At 35.9% G+C, this 14,567-nt stretch overlaps 1 protein-coding gene across 1 annotated transcript; it reads left to right on the top strand.

Annotated features, from left to right (window-relative positions):
* Positions 1 to 563: 563 nt before the first annotated feature.
* LOC308695916 (lipoprotein lipase) lies at positions 564 to 13,294 on the top strand. The gene is made up of 10 exons (XM_081374185.1): positions 564 to 680; positions 1,845 to 2,026; positions 2,163 to 2,342; positions 4,540 to 4,648; positions 5,076 to 5,309; positions 6,750 to 6,992; positions 7,559 to 7,679; positions 8,504 to 8,680; positions 9,642 to 9,749; positions 9,846 to 13,294. The coding sequence occupies exons 1-10, from the start codon at positions 590 to 592 to the stop codon at positions 9,994 to 9,996; spliced, it is 1,596 nt and encodes a 531-aa protein (XP_081230311.1). The 5' UTR covers positions 564 to 589; the 3' UTR covers positions 9,997 to 13,294.
* Positions 13,295 to 14,567: the final 1,273 nt, after the last annotated feature.

Genomic DNA, 14,567 nt, shown 5'->3' with positions numbered 1-14,567 from the left:
TTTTGAGATCTTTATGAAAACTAACAGATTCAACTGATGCAGAAAATTCAGATATAAACAATACAATTAAATATAATATAAACAGTTCAATAATTAATTAGTCTACTACTTCATATAAAGTCATAAATATAAAATATGTATATGTAGGCTAATGGAAATATATAGCCTATAAAGCCATCCTTTTTTAAACATCACAACAACAACAAAAAAGTGAGACGAGAGAAAGTGTATCAAGAAGCTTTTGTAGAACTATTGTAGCGATTAGCATCACAACATTTGAATCTTCAGGCTAAACACAAAGACTGTTTACGTTACGCTTGTGATTGACAGCTGGTTGAATGTAAATCGCACGCATTTGATTTGCTAATAGAGCCCCACTTGAGAATGTTGGCCACGCCCCCTCACTTTCACCCAATTGCTGAAGAGGACGAAAAAAACACGCATTGTGTTATAAATGCCGTGAGCAGCAGCAGGTTCACAGTAAATAACACGCGGACGACCCGTTGGCTCTTTATATTGGGATCATTGACTGAACATTATTTATATATACTGTACTGTAAAATTGAAATTATTTTATTTGTTCTGTACTATGGGAAAAGAAAGTTTATGGCTGCTGGTAATCGGATTTTCTCTTATTGCAAGCAAACCAATTTTCAACTCTACTGAAGAAGTATTTGCTAGTAAGTTTTTCACTTTCAAAATAACGTAGATACTAATCACTTTTTGTATTGTAATTTTTACAAATCACATTTGTATTGTACATTTGTGCAAAACAATGAATGTTTTTGTAAGATATGCAGAAAATCAGATTCACGGACTCACACACACACACACACACACACACACATTCACACAGACGCGCGCGAGCGCACACACGCACGCACACACACACACACACACACACACACACACACACACACACACACACACATAGACACGCACACACACACATAGACACGCACACACACAGACTCACACACATACATTCACACACGCACACAGACAGACACGCACATTATCTCTCTCTCACACACACACACACACACACACACACACATACACACACACACACACACGCACACACACACACACACACACACACACACACACACACACACACACACACACACACACACACACAGACTCACATACATTCACACACACTCACATTCTCTCTCTCTCTCTCTCTCACACACACACACACACACACACACACACACACAAAGACTCACACACATACATTCACACAAGGACACAGACAGACACACATGCACATTCTCTCTCTCACACTCACACACACACACACACACACACACACACACACACACACACACACACACACACACACACACACACACACACACACACACTCACTCTCTCTCTCCTGTTTTTGCAATAAGAATGTGTTGCAAGTAACTGTAATTAAATAAACCTTAATCTTGAACATTTGGAACAGGTGCATGTATACTGTATGTGGAAGTGATTAAGGCACAGGTCCAGGATCAGTGTGGTTCTGCTCGACTTAATCTGGCCATTGCATATACCCTGATCCTGGATCAGCAAGTTCAGTTTTATTTGATCACCACAATACACATTGTTCCGAAGCAGCTGTACAGAGAATAATGGCTTACAAGCCCCAGTAATCACAGCAAAGCCAAAAGCTGTGAGGGAAAAAGAAACTGTTTCTGTAGGATGAGGGAAAAAAAGAAGAAAAAAACACTTGGGAGAGACCCAATCTCCTCTGCCTTTCACATATATAACGCTACAATATAAGCCAAAATAACCTACAAAACATTTCCATTGGAGGCACATGCTAAAGATGATAAATGTGTGTGTGATGTTAGTTTCAGGGAACTCCACTGATCAGACACTGGACTACAGCGACATCGAGTCCAAATTCTCCATCAGGAGTGCAGAATTCCCTGACGAGGATCTTTGCTATCTTGTCCCAGGACAACAGGAATCTGTTTCGGACTGCAACTTCAAAAATGACTCCCAAACCTTCCTTATTATCCATGGATGGTCGGTGAGTCGCGGATGCCTTTTTGTCAGACAGAAAACTGTGTCATAATTTAAGACCAAAATGTCCTTTTTACTTCTTTTTTCCCCTATGAATTCCATGAATAATCTCACACACACACACACACGTCTGTTGAATGTAGGTTGCAGGTCTGTTTGAGAGCTGGGTCTATAAGCTTGTGACGGCTCTGTTTGATCGTGAACCCAGTGCTAATGTCATCGTCGTGGACTGGTTGGATCGGGCCAACCAACACTACCCCAAATCCGCAGAGAACACTGGACTGGTGGGCGCAGACGTGGCCCGGTTCATCGACTGGCTGGAGGTATGTAGAGAAACACGAGGGTAACATTGTTGCTGTAGCATTTCTGTGAGGACTGTCAGCTGAAGGTTACCCCACATGAGTTATGATTGTGTGAGCAAATATTACAAAAAACATTCCCTGGGCAAAAACATAAACGAGATGTCTATCTATCTATCTATCTATCTATCTATCTATCTATCTATCTATCTATCTATCTATCTATCTATCTATCTATCTATCTATCTATCTATCTATCTATCTATCTATCTATCTATCTATCTGTCTATCTATCTATCTATCTATCTATCTATCTATCTATCTAATCCATTCATCCATCCATCCATCCATCTATCTATCTATCTATCTATCTATCTATCTATCTATCTATCTATCTATCTATCTATCTATCTATCTATCTATCTATCTATCTATCTATCTATCTATCTATCTATCTATCTATCTATCTATCTATCTATCTATCTATCTATCTATCTATCTATCTATCTATCTATCTATCTATCTATCTATAAAAATAAGAATTAACAACAAAAACTAAAACAGAAAAAAAAAATTCAACCTAAATAGGAATATAAAAAAGTAATAAAAATGTCGAAAGCATAAAATAGCAAAATTAAACTAAAATTAAAACTATATATAATATGGTTTTAATACTATATATACAGTTTTTCTCAGTCGCTTTGGTGCATTTCTCATAACACTATTTACATTTGCACAAGAGTTAATGCAGTTCTCAAAACAAATAGTACAAACTGCAAAACCTAGTTGATAACCTGCAAAAGCGTGTCACTTGCTCAAAATGGATAGCCCATTCCTCAAAAGCAAGTATTTATGTCAATGAAAGTGTCAGTGTCATCAAAATAAAAAGTCCTGACACCATCGTTTATGAACAAGATAGTCAAATGGCTTTGTCATGTTTTCATTATGACAGTTTACTCTGTGAATGTTTTCCAATGATAAAAGTCAGATCTTGGTGACACTACCTGAAAATGCTCAATACAGCACTATATACTATTTGCACAGCCATTTGAAAAAATACAGTAAAGTTACACATTACTGTATTTATGAGGTAACTGAGTACAAGACACTGAATATATGTATGTTTCACATTTTTACTGCATATGCTCTTTGCAATTCTAATTTGTTCACAGTATTGTGCAAAAGAAAAAATACACCATTATTTACAACGAACATAAACTCCCTTTGGGTAGAGCTGTGCACAACTGTGAACAATATTGCAGTAGGCCTATATACTGTATTGGAACTGAACATACAACATACATATTGCTGTAATCATTCATGCACATCCAGACGTTCCTCTCTGTCTGGTCACATCATTTAATCTACATCCCAGCGAATATCATCTCTTGCTCAATTGCAAATTGTTCAATTTAGGAGACTTTTTCAGGATTTTTTTTTTATTTTTATTTTTTTAAATGACAGATTTTGACAACTAGTTCAACATTTTTGTATGTAATGACTCAAGCAATGAAATGAGGACTATTAGTTTTATATGGAATGACTATTCAGCATTCACAAGTATAGTTAATTTTGACTGACATGACATAAGCAAATGATAATGTTATAAAACAGCAGAGAGTTGCATGAAAGCAATTGATGCATGTCCAAAAGCATTTGCAATTTGTGGGAAGGAATGAGAAACTGCTACTATGATGTGCACAAATGACTAAATGTTGTGGAGGTTGAACTAACTGTTGTGCAAATGTAAATAGTGATGTGAGAAATGCACCAAAGCGACTGAGAAAAACTGTAATTATAGGAATATACAAATAATATATATAATATATAAATAACAATATATTTGTATATTAACAAATAATATAACTAACAAAAAATATATAATACAGGAATATACAAATAAAAGCTTAGTCAAAATATTAATAAAAACTCTACATTTATAAAATACATAAATAACACTAAAAATAACTGATCCCCTAAAATATCATTGCAATGCTGAAAATATTGATAATCCTAAAAGGCTTTTTTCTTTTTCTCTTCTTTTTTTTTTATGGAATATTGCAGTGTTTATTAAAATCGATTTCACGATTGACGATTGCAACTTCCGTTTCATGTCGACTTTAAGCAAACTATAATTTCTCATTTAATGACCCAGACATGTTGTTTACAGGCTTCATGAGATTAAATGCGAGTGTGTGTGTGTGTGTGTGTGTGTGTAAAGGAGCTGGACTATCCGCTGGAGAAGGTGCATCTTCTCGGCTACAGTCTCGGTGCACATGTGGCAGGAGTCGCAGGAAACCTCACCAACAACAAAGTCAACAGAATTACAGGTGGGAAACCCTTCATTTAATAGTGCTTATTACACGGCGCGGTGGAATACTTGATTCTGATTGGTCAATCGCGCCATCCAGCGGTATGTTATTCCCAGATAACATCCACTGAAAACAGAAATGCCGCGGCGGCCATTTTGAGACCATTTTTGTACACTGTTAGATTGTAAGATACAAACATGTATGATTTTAAAACGGTTTAATCTAAAATCAATATCTCTTAAGAACTAAAACCGTCAGGGTCCTCATCACCCTGTCAGGGTTTATTCTGAGATAACAACCGGCTGGATGTACATTATCCCTTACATCTGCTCTTTTTCTGTCCCAGAAGGAACTTTGTCAGATGTTTGTAATGTATCTCCTATGATTCCTTAGTAATAACTAAATAAAGTGTAGAGTTTGTTGCTGTTTCCTCATGGTTTTGCAGGTCTCGACCCAGCGGGCCCCAGCTTTGAGAACGCAGAGAGTCTGAGGCGTCTGTCGCCGGATGACGCCTCGTTCGTGGACGTCCTGCACACAAACACCAGAGGCTCACCGGACCTCAGCATCGGCATCCAGAGACCCGTGGGTCACGTGGACATGTACCCCAACGGCGGCACTTTCCAGCCCGGCTGCACATTTCAGCACACCATGAAGCTCATCGCCACCTACGGCATATACAGTACGCCCTGTTCACTTACTGCTATTGCTGTACTATTATACAGTAGTCAACATTTCAAGTGGAACAGAAAAGTTCATCAAAGCTGTCCTAAGACAAGAACGGGTCTTGTTCGAAATTCATGTATAACTTTGATGAAAGGTTTTGATCCACTTTAAATGTTGACTACGGTAGTATCAATTAGAGCTGCACTATTAATTGTTAAAAGATCAAGATCTTGTTCGTGATCTTATTCCTAAATGACAATGACTTACGATGACAGCGAATTATACAGTCTATACAGTCATTGTCATGTATAGGTAATAACCGCTTCACAAACCACAGTGTTATTGTGTTGCAATAAATTAAAATTTTCACAGAAGTACTGGGATAAAAGTTTATAGTTCGGGTATATGTCTATGGTTGTGATCAAAATAGAGTAAATCGCGCTTTGAAAGTATTATGACGCTTCAGAAAATGATTGCGTCAATTGCATCGTTGCACCAGTAGGCGACAAGTGTTGTTTGTCATTGAATCATTCATGCAAGAGAGTCATTCAAAAATGCTTTATTTATCATCCATTAATGAAACAAGTATTTATGAGTCATTGAATCATTCATTCAACCCGATTTTCAAAAAATAAAACAATTTATTCATTATATATTTTTAAACAGAATCCAGCAGTTAACATTTTGGACTTCTAGTAAATTACATGTTATGTTGTTTAGTTTTCTATTCAGAATCGTTAGCTTTATTTTCATAAAAAAATCGTGCAGCTCTATTATCCATTAATATTTTGAATTAGCTTTTGTTTTTATATTTTCAGTTTTCATTTTAGTTTAGGTTTTAGTAAAAAAAAATTGTGCTTTTGTCATTTTTATTAGTTTTTTTTATTTAGCTTCAATTTATATTTATTTCCATTTTACTCTAATCTGTGATTTTGTAGTTTTAATCAGTTTTTTTGTATTTCTATTTAGCTTTGGTTTATTTATTTCAGTTCTAGTAATTTAGTAAAAAAAAATAATTCAGTTAACATTATTTTTATATCAACTTATTTCAGGCAACTTTTTCAATCTAATATTTCAGTTGTGTTTCAGTTACGAATATGTTTTTTTCTTTATAGTTTTAGTTTTAATTGACAAAAACAGCACTATTGTTTAAATGCTATTAAAATTTATTTTGTTGTGTGCTTATGTAATTTTTTTAATATATATTTCTTTTTAGCTTTTTATATTTCTTTTTAGCCAAACTTTCTTTCAAATTTTCTAATAAATGAAAATTGTAACATTTTATTCAATAACCTAAAATTATAATGCTTTTAATTAACAATAACAACACTGTTAGTAAAATGCTTACTCTATTAAAATCAATGCATATGTACAGTAAACTTTAAGCCGTTAAGGACCATCAGCTTGTTTTTTCTCTAAACATTTGACCTCTCACCTTCCCTTTGACCTCTGTCAGACATGGACCAGATTGTGAAGTGTTCCCACGAGCGCTCGATTCACCTGTTCATCGACTCGCTGGTGAACCGTGCGCACCAGAGCTGGGCGTTTCGTTGCGGCTCCAGAGACTCTTTCAACAAGGGACTGTGTCTGAGCTGCCGCAAGAACCGCTGCAACAAACTCGGCTACAACGTCAACAAGATCCGCAGCAGCAGGAGCGCAAAGATGTACCTCAAAACCCGGGACATGATGCCGTATAAGGGTGAGCAACCAGAGCTATTACAAATCTACAGGCCAAAACTGATGGAAAATTGACATTTTGACCCTTTATTCAAATATTACTTTTTTTTTATTTTATTTTTTTTATTTTGTAAGCATATTGCATAGGTGTGCTTGGAGTCGACTGTTTTATTTGTGATAATAACGCAATGAAACATGCCAAATTGTGCCAACATTTTTGGCCAGGCAAGAAATTATAAATGCATGCAAAAACAAAATATTAATAACTGATTATATTGTAGTCAATGTATGCTTTTTCCTGTGAGCTTTTTGTTTTTCGATGCATTTTTTTTTGCATAGTAAAAAGACACCTGTAGCTTGTCAAATAATTTTATCAGATAAATACTTTAACCAAGTTTAGTGGTTTGTTCTTCCCTCATATTAAAAAAAAAGATATATAAAATATTTCTCATATTTTGAAAGAAATGCATCACTGTACATCTAGTTACCTCTCTATACAAGTACTAACCAGATACAGCTGCACATAATGAACTTGTGAAATGAGTTTTGTGATTTTCATATTCCTCTCTCTCTCTTGTTCTCTTGCAGTGTTTCATTACCAGATTAAGCTGCATCTTTTCAGCGACATAAACATGACTTTGCTGGAGCAGCCAATGAAAGTGTCTCTGTTCGGGACGACCGATGAAAGGGATGACATCTCGGTCATTGTGTGAGTTACCTTATTTTAAAAGACTTTTTTTTTTTTTTTCAGTAATTTGACTAATTCAGTGGCCCCAAAATTATTTGGACACTTGCATCACACTTAAAAATATCTGAAATGATACAAGGTCAAGGTCTAATTTAGTTATATACTGTACATGAATGCTGATCAAGACATGCTGCACAACAGACATAACAAAATATCATCATACAATAACATTTAAATACTAATCAAATATATCAGAAGAAAAACATCAGAAAATAATAGATTTATTCTATCAAAACATCATCGAGCCAATAAAACAATTAAAACTACAAGTGCAATCGGATTAAGAATAAGCCTTAGAAAAATATGGCTTATTCTTAATCACTTCGCCTTCTGAGAATATAGTTCCCAGTATGTATACGGTTAGAAGATGGCTGTGTGTCATGTGACCTTGTTATTTGCACACGCTGTGACTATACAAATCACAACAATAGATAGGAAAATATTGGCGTTATTTTGTCACTTATTGGGAGCAGTATGCTAGCTGGAGCCGTTTACCTCCAGTCTTTGTGCTAAGCTAGTCTAGCGGTCAGACAGAGTTACGGCACGCACGGAGATGAGAAGGGTGTGTGTGGACTTATCTAACTCTGGGGGATACGGTGAATAAGCTAAAGTCCCAAAAAGTCGGTGTGTTTCTTTAAATACAAATACTAAAACCTTAAAATCAACTCTGAATTGAACCGGTAACCATTGAAGGGATGCTAACACAGGTGTGATATGTACCCTCTTATTTTAATTTTAAACAGGGTCACTGAGATATGAACATATGTCCTGTAATTTGCACCCAGGCCCAGCTTGACCAGCAACAGCACCGTCTCCTTCCTGGTGACGTCCGATAAAGACATCGGAGATCTTCTGATGCTGAACATCCACTGGGAGAAGGACTCGTATCTCTCCGGCTTCTTCAGCAGCAATCAGTTCACCATCCGCAGAATGAGGATTAAATCTGGAGAAACACAGTCCAAGTGAGTCATTTCAGGTTTAAATATTGTCATGTTCAGTTTGGAGTTTTGTTCATGTTCTTGTTTTCAGGTCTTTTATTTTGAAGTTTAGTCATGGTCATGTTTCCTGGTTTGTCATGTGATTTCTGTAACAACTAAATCCACTGTAGGCGGAGTTAGTCATGTGATTTCATGTGATTCATGTGATTCATGTGATTTCTGTAACAACTAAATCCACTGAACGGCCACTCCGCTTCGCGTCGTGACCGCATTACCACCTCGGGTGTGCATTATTTTTCTAATAATTCAACGGCCTGTCAATTATTCCTTACTAAAACAATTGACTCCAAGCACAACTACACAATATATGATTACAAAATCTTTAACACATTTTCAATATTATTTCAATAAAGGTTGACGATGTAATATCATAACTGCAAAACATACAGGGGGTTATTGTAGTGAAAGTAAGACAAAAACGTATTATTAATAAATGAAACTAAATAATTAAAGTTTTATCCCTTAAAAGTCATCTTTGATCTCCAAAATGACATATTAAAAAGTTTTTTTTTCTTGGAAAAATATTTCTTAATGCCTTAAAATATCTTGAATGTAACTCGACACCATTACCTCATTTAGTATGCGTGGTTCTATGAATATCCAAATGAGCCCCGCCTCCACTCACTCACTCAGCTCAGAGATCCACTGGTTGACGATCACACGTTGATCTGATTGGTTACAAGGTAGTTTGTGACGTCAGAAACACCAGCGATTTCAAAGCGTGTTTTTGAGACTGTCTTTGGTTCACTGCAGTTTTAAGGAGAAAATACTCAGCAATGCTGTCGACTTATGAATTTACACATGGTTTGTCTTAAAGCATATTAAAAACAACCTTGTCGTGATATGGTGAACTGGCTTTGGTATAGACATATTTTCACCACAGGTGGTCTTTAAAGCAAAAAAAAATGTTTCTTTTGTTTTGAAGGGTAATATTCAGACCCAAAGATGGAGAGTTTGGTTCCCTCATTCAGGGTGGAGAGCCTGTTGTGTTTGTGAAGTCCAGTGAGACGCCACAGAGCAGGAGAGAGGAGAGGTAAAGTCGACTTTACTTTCACTGAAATTTAGAGATCAGGCCTTATATATACAAAACTTTCTTTATATATACAAAACTTTCCTTGTGGATTTTCAGGAAGCACAGACTGAAACATCACGGAAGCTTCTTCAAACAGGGCGTCAATGAAGCCACCGCAGTAATGAGAAAAGAACCAGCGTCACGTCATAATGAATCAACAGAGGTCATCATGACAGACACCACCACAAATCTAAACACAACTTCATGAGGTCAACACAGAAAACTTAAAGGATCTATATTGTAGAATTCAGAAACTCTTGTTATTAGCGACCCCGGTGGCCATTACGTGAACTGCAGTCATCCACTCGTCGTAAAGTATAAGAGACTGAACGTGATTCAAACCCCTGATATATTTTCTTAGAAGTAAAAATAAGTTAGAAATACCTTTGCAGTGATATACGAACATCCAGATGCCGTTGACGCTGCTGAGAGCGATGTTTAGATGAAGATGTAAATATGTGCTGTGCGTTTTCCTCTCAGTAACAAAATAAACACACAACAAAATTGACAGTGGTGAGAATAAAGAAGCAGGTAAAGGATTAGTTCACTTCAGAACCTCCATGCCATCCAAGATGTTTGTCTTTCTTCAATCAAAAAGAAAATATTCCAGGATTTCTCTCCATATAGTGACTTCAATGGGGTCCAATGGTTTGAAGGGCCAAATTGCAGCTTCAAAGTCTCTACACGATCCCAGCCGAGGAATAAGAGTCTTATCTAGACAAACCATCAGTCATAAAAAAAAAAAAAACTTTTTAACCTCAAATGCTCATCTTGCACTAGCTGGGATGCGCCACACATTACGTAATCTTGTTGGAAAGGGCAATCGAAAGTACAATAGTAAAAAAAACACAAAAAAAGGACAGAACTAGTGTTTACAAAGCAAGTCAAATGCCATTTATAAAAAAAAAGGTAAAACAACGATGTCAGTTTTAGATAGTTTTTCGCCCTCACTTCCGCCTACGTCACGCTTGACCTTTCCAACGTGATCACGTAATGCGTGGCGCATCACAGCAAGTGCAAGACCAGCATTTGTGGTTAAAACTTTTTTTTTTTTTTTTGTTTTTTTAAATGACAGATCGTTTTGCTAGATACGACCCTTATTCCTCGGCTGGGACCTTCAACGCGTTGGACCCCATTGAAGTCACTATATGGAGAAAAATCCTGAAATGTTTTAATCCTTAATTTCTTTTCGACTGAAGAAAGGAAGAAAGTAAATTATCAGGAAATTTAAATTCTGAAGTGAACTACTCCTTTAAAGAAAGCATCATATCGTAGCGATGTGAATATGTTTGCACCATTCCTGCGATTCACCGACATCAGGAGACAGACGAGGTCATTAAAATTACACTGTTATGATAGTTTGATTATGAAGTATTGAGACTATAGATCTGGCCATGTGCGACTATTTTGAATTAATCATGATACATTGCCACTATAGTACAGAATGGCTCTTTCGGCATTATCCTGATCATTAATTTCATGTGTCATTGAAGTTAAGAGAAAGTTAACCGTCACATCCTTTTGATTTTCCCGGCAAAAACGTCCCGAGTCCTTCATAAAAATCTTCAAGCTTTCATAGACAAGCTAGGAAGTTTCGTTACAAGCTGTTCACACATTGGCAATAAAAAGTGATTAATACATGAAAATTCTTACATATCGCCCCTTTAAAATGTTTCTTGATTTTATTTATGCTATTTGCACCAGATTTATCTGAAAGTTCTAATTTGATGAGAATGTAGGCTTGTGAATTTTACAAATCACATTTCATCCCAAAAAAAAAAAATTTTTATATAAAATTCCAAATGCTCATGACTCATGATGATTCATTAATTTAACATAAATGTAACTTTACCCTCATTGATGATTCACATTACTCTGTTATAAAGTATTTTTACTTTAACTTCATAAATGAAGGGCATAAAATAATGAGAATAAAGCATAAAACAAATCTCAGTGTTCCTAAAAATAGGTTTCAGTGCAAAGACAATTTTTTCTTTCTTTTGATTTTGGGGGAAAATATGATCATGTTCTTTAACAGGTTTTGTGAGATTCGCCCAAACATAGATGTTTAATTTTCAGCTTGTAGACATATTGTGTGTTAAAAAAACGAATATGTATCTTTAGAGGGCAGAATAGATTTTGTAAACATAAAACATAAATAAGTCAAGATAAAAATGAACTGAAGTGAAGGTCAAACACAAGGGTTGTATATATGTTGACCTGTAATTATTGATATAGTGGTTTATTCACATTCAACAGCTGTAGTTTAACAATATTAAATGTGATCTCTACAGCTACTCACCTTTGAAATCAAACAAAATGAAATTTAACATTCCAGTCAGGTATATATTTTCTCATCAACAAATCAATGCAATTTGTATTTTATTTTATTTTTTTGCTGTATTTCAGGTCAATACCTTTTGGTTATTTTTATATTTCCCTTTTGTTCTGTTTCCTTTTTTGTTGTACACAAATTGAAAGGAAATGTCTGGGAATCTTAGTTACACACATAGGCGTAATTTGCGGGTGGGACGGGTGGGACATGTCCCCACCACTTTTTGCTAAGGTCGATATTGTCCCCACCACTTTTGAAACATCTCGCGGCACGAATGTACAAATACAAATAAATAAACATCTCCAGTTAACTAGCAGAGCATTCATTTAGTTCGTTTGTAAGCTGAACCGCTGAAATGTGTTGTTTTTGAAATCAAGTGGTCAAAGTGCTCGTTGCCGCAGCGATCAGTGGCGCTGATACTGTATTCTCTTGTGGCTCGCGCACAGTCTTCACTCGGACGCGCGCTTCAATCCGTTGTGGAGACTCTCTATTCGTTCCGGTGAAATTACCAAACAAAATGCATACAAACGTATGCTTGCCTGATATACAACCACTGATAAACTTAATCGGTTTTAATGACAAGAGAAAAAAAAAAAACCTATACGAGTGTGGATTAGAACCCACAACCTCTGACACGCTTGGCAAAAATTCTACCACTGGACCACATTTTTGTTATGGATTTACTCACACCAACATATCAAACATCATTAAACGACAAATTAAACCCATGCACTATTTCAATCGATTGCTGGACATCGTAATGTTATTGTACATACATTGATTTATGATTTAGCATTCATAACCCCCCCCCCCCCCCGTTTAAAAAAAAAATAAACGTCCCACCCACTTTTTAAAACAAAGTTACGCCACTGGTTACACATATAGGTCAATACTTGTTCATTGGTCCAGGCTACTAACAAATGACTTGCTTAAAGCATCTTGTGTATTTATGTATGTTACGATCACGCCAGGCTCTCTTCACTCACACACACCTGAACATGGACTACATTTCCCATCATCCTCCCTGGCATGCAATCACATACCTATGTGTATGCAAAAGACTCAAAATTAGCAATAATGTCTATTCTCACCCTCAACAATCTGCAGTATTATTACTTACCTGGTCATCGATTGTGTTCTTGCCAAAACCTATTAATAAACACCTTGTTTGAACTTTAACTTGTTTCCTGGTCATTTTAGTCTGAGTGTGTATGTGACAATGTAACATGCTTTAGGACTTCTGAAATGTGATTATAATAATCTTATATACACACTGTATCTGATTAAATTCATATTACTCTATGAAGCTCATTTTAGAACTACTAAAGGACTTTCAATTACCAGCACTGAATATTCTTTATTAATATATGTATTTTGCTCAAATTGACCGTGTTCGCTGTTGACCTCGACAATTATTTTGAACAGCACAAGAAACTCAGATGTTCATTTACAGTGATACAACGTGATAAATGCCAAACAAAGATTATCTACACCAAGCTGTTGAGAAACATTTGACAAGCAGCAAAAGATTTCACATCTTTTCATTTACATTTTTTTCATGATTGTTTAAACACTATAACCAGGCTTTTGAACTAAAATTTCAAAACCATAATGCGATTTATTAAAAAGCAATCCCATTTCCCTAAACTACACTGAACAAAATTATAAACGCAATGCTTTTGTTTTTGCTCAAAGTCAAACTCAAAGATCTAAGACTTTTTTTATGTACACAAAAGGCCTATTTCTCTCAAATATTGTTCACAAGTGTGTCTAAATCTGTGTTAGTGAGCACTTCTCCTTTGCCGAGATAATCCATCCACCTCACAGGTGTGGCATATCAAGATGCGGATTAGACAGCATGATTAGGCGCGTTTCCATTACAGATTTGCGCAAAACTTTTGCGAATTGTTCTAAATGTCAACAAAAAACTATTGTAAAATGACGCTGTTTCCATTAACCGATGTTATGCGACTAAAACTTAATTTTTCCCTCTCGCGATAAGTAAAATCATACCAAAAATCATAGCAATGGACGTTGGTTGGTTTATGTATATCCCAGCCACTGCACTGGCCATTATTATTAATGGAAGGAGATGTATGTGTGTTTTCCAAGCATTAATGGTAAGGAACAAACCTTATACTGGGAGCGGCTCATATGAGGAGTTTCTGGGTGTTTCTCACTCATTTCTGCTTCGAGGTCTTGATTGTGGCATTTATTTGAGGTTTAGAATCCATTATTCCTGTAACTATTTTGTCTTTTATGAATTTAATAAAGAACTCTGTCTCGTATTTTGTCCAAACACACCGCGTCATTACATCAGGTGACCTGTAAATGCGCAAAAACTGTTTCCATTGCACTTTTGCGAAATATTTATTTTTCGAATTGCCTGTAAAACCACCTCATGCGAGCGTAAAAACTTTTTTGCGATAAATGGGAGTTTTTGT

Source organism: Scardinius erythrophthalmus, assembly GCF_964197995.2.
Source record: "Scardinius erythrophthalmus genome assembly, chromosome: 9".
Classification (NCBI taxonomy): domain Eukaryota; kingdom Metazoa; phylum Chordata; class Actinopteri; order Cypriniformes; family Leuciscidae; genus Scardinius; species Scardinius erythrophthalmus.
The sequence above is the reverse complement of the archived record's forward strand: the minus strand, read 5'-3'. Positions and strand labels throughout refer to the sequence as shown.

Excerpts from the sequence above, each read along its gene's own strand:
- LOC308695916 (XM_081374185.1), top strand. The coding sequence starts at position 590 with ATGGGAAAAGAAAGTTTATGGCTGCTGGTAATCGGATTTTCTCTTATT. Across the intron at positions 681-1,844 it reads TACTGAAGAAGTATTTGCTA|TTTCAGGGAACTCCACTGAT; the intron begins GTAAGTTTTTCA and ends GTGTGATGTTAG. Across the intron at positions 9,750-9,845 it reads CAGAGCAGGAGAGAGGAGAG|GAAGCACAGACTGAAACATC; the intron begins GTAAAGTCGACT and ends GTGGATTTTCAG.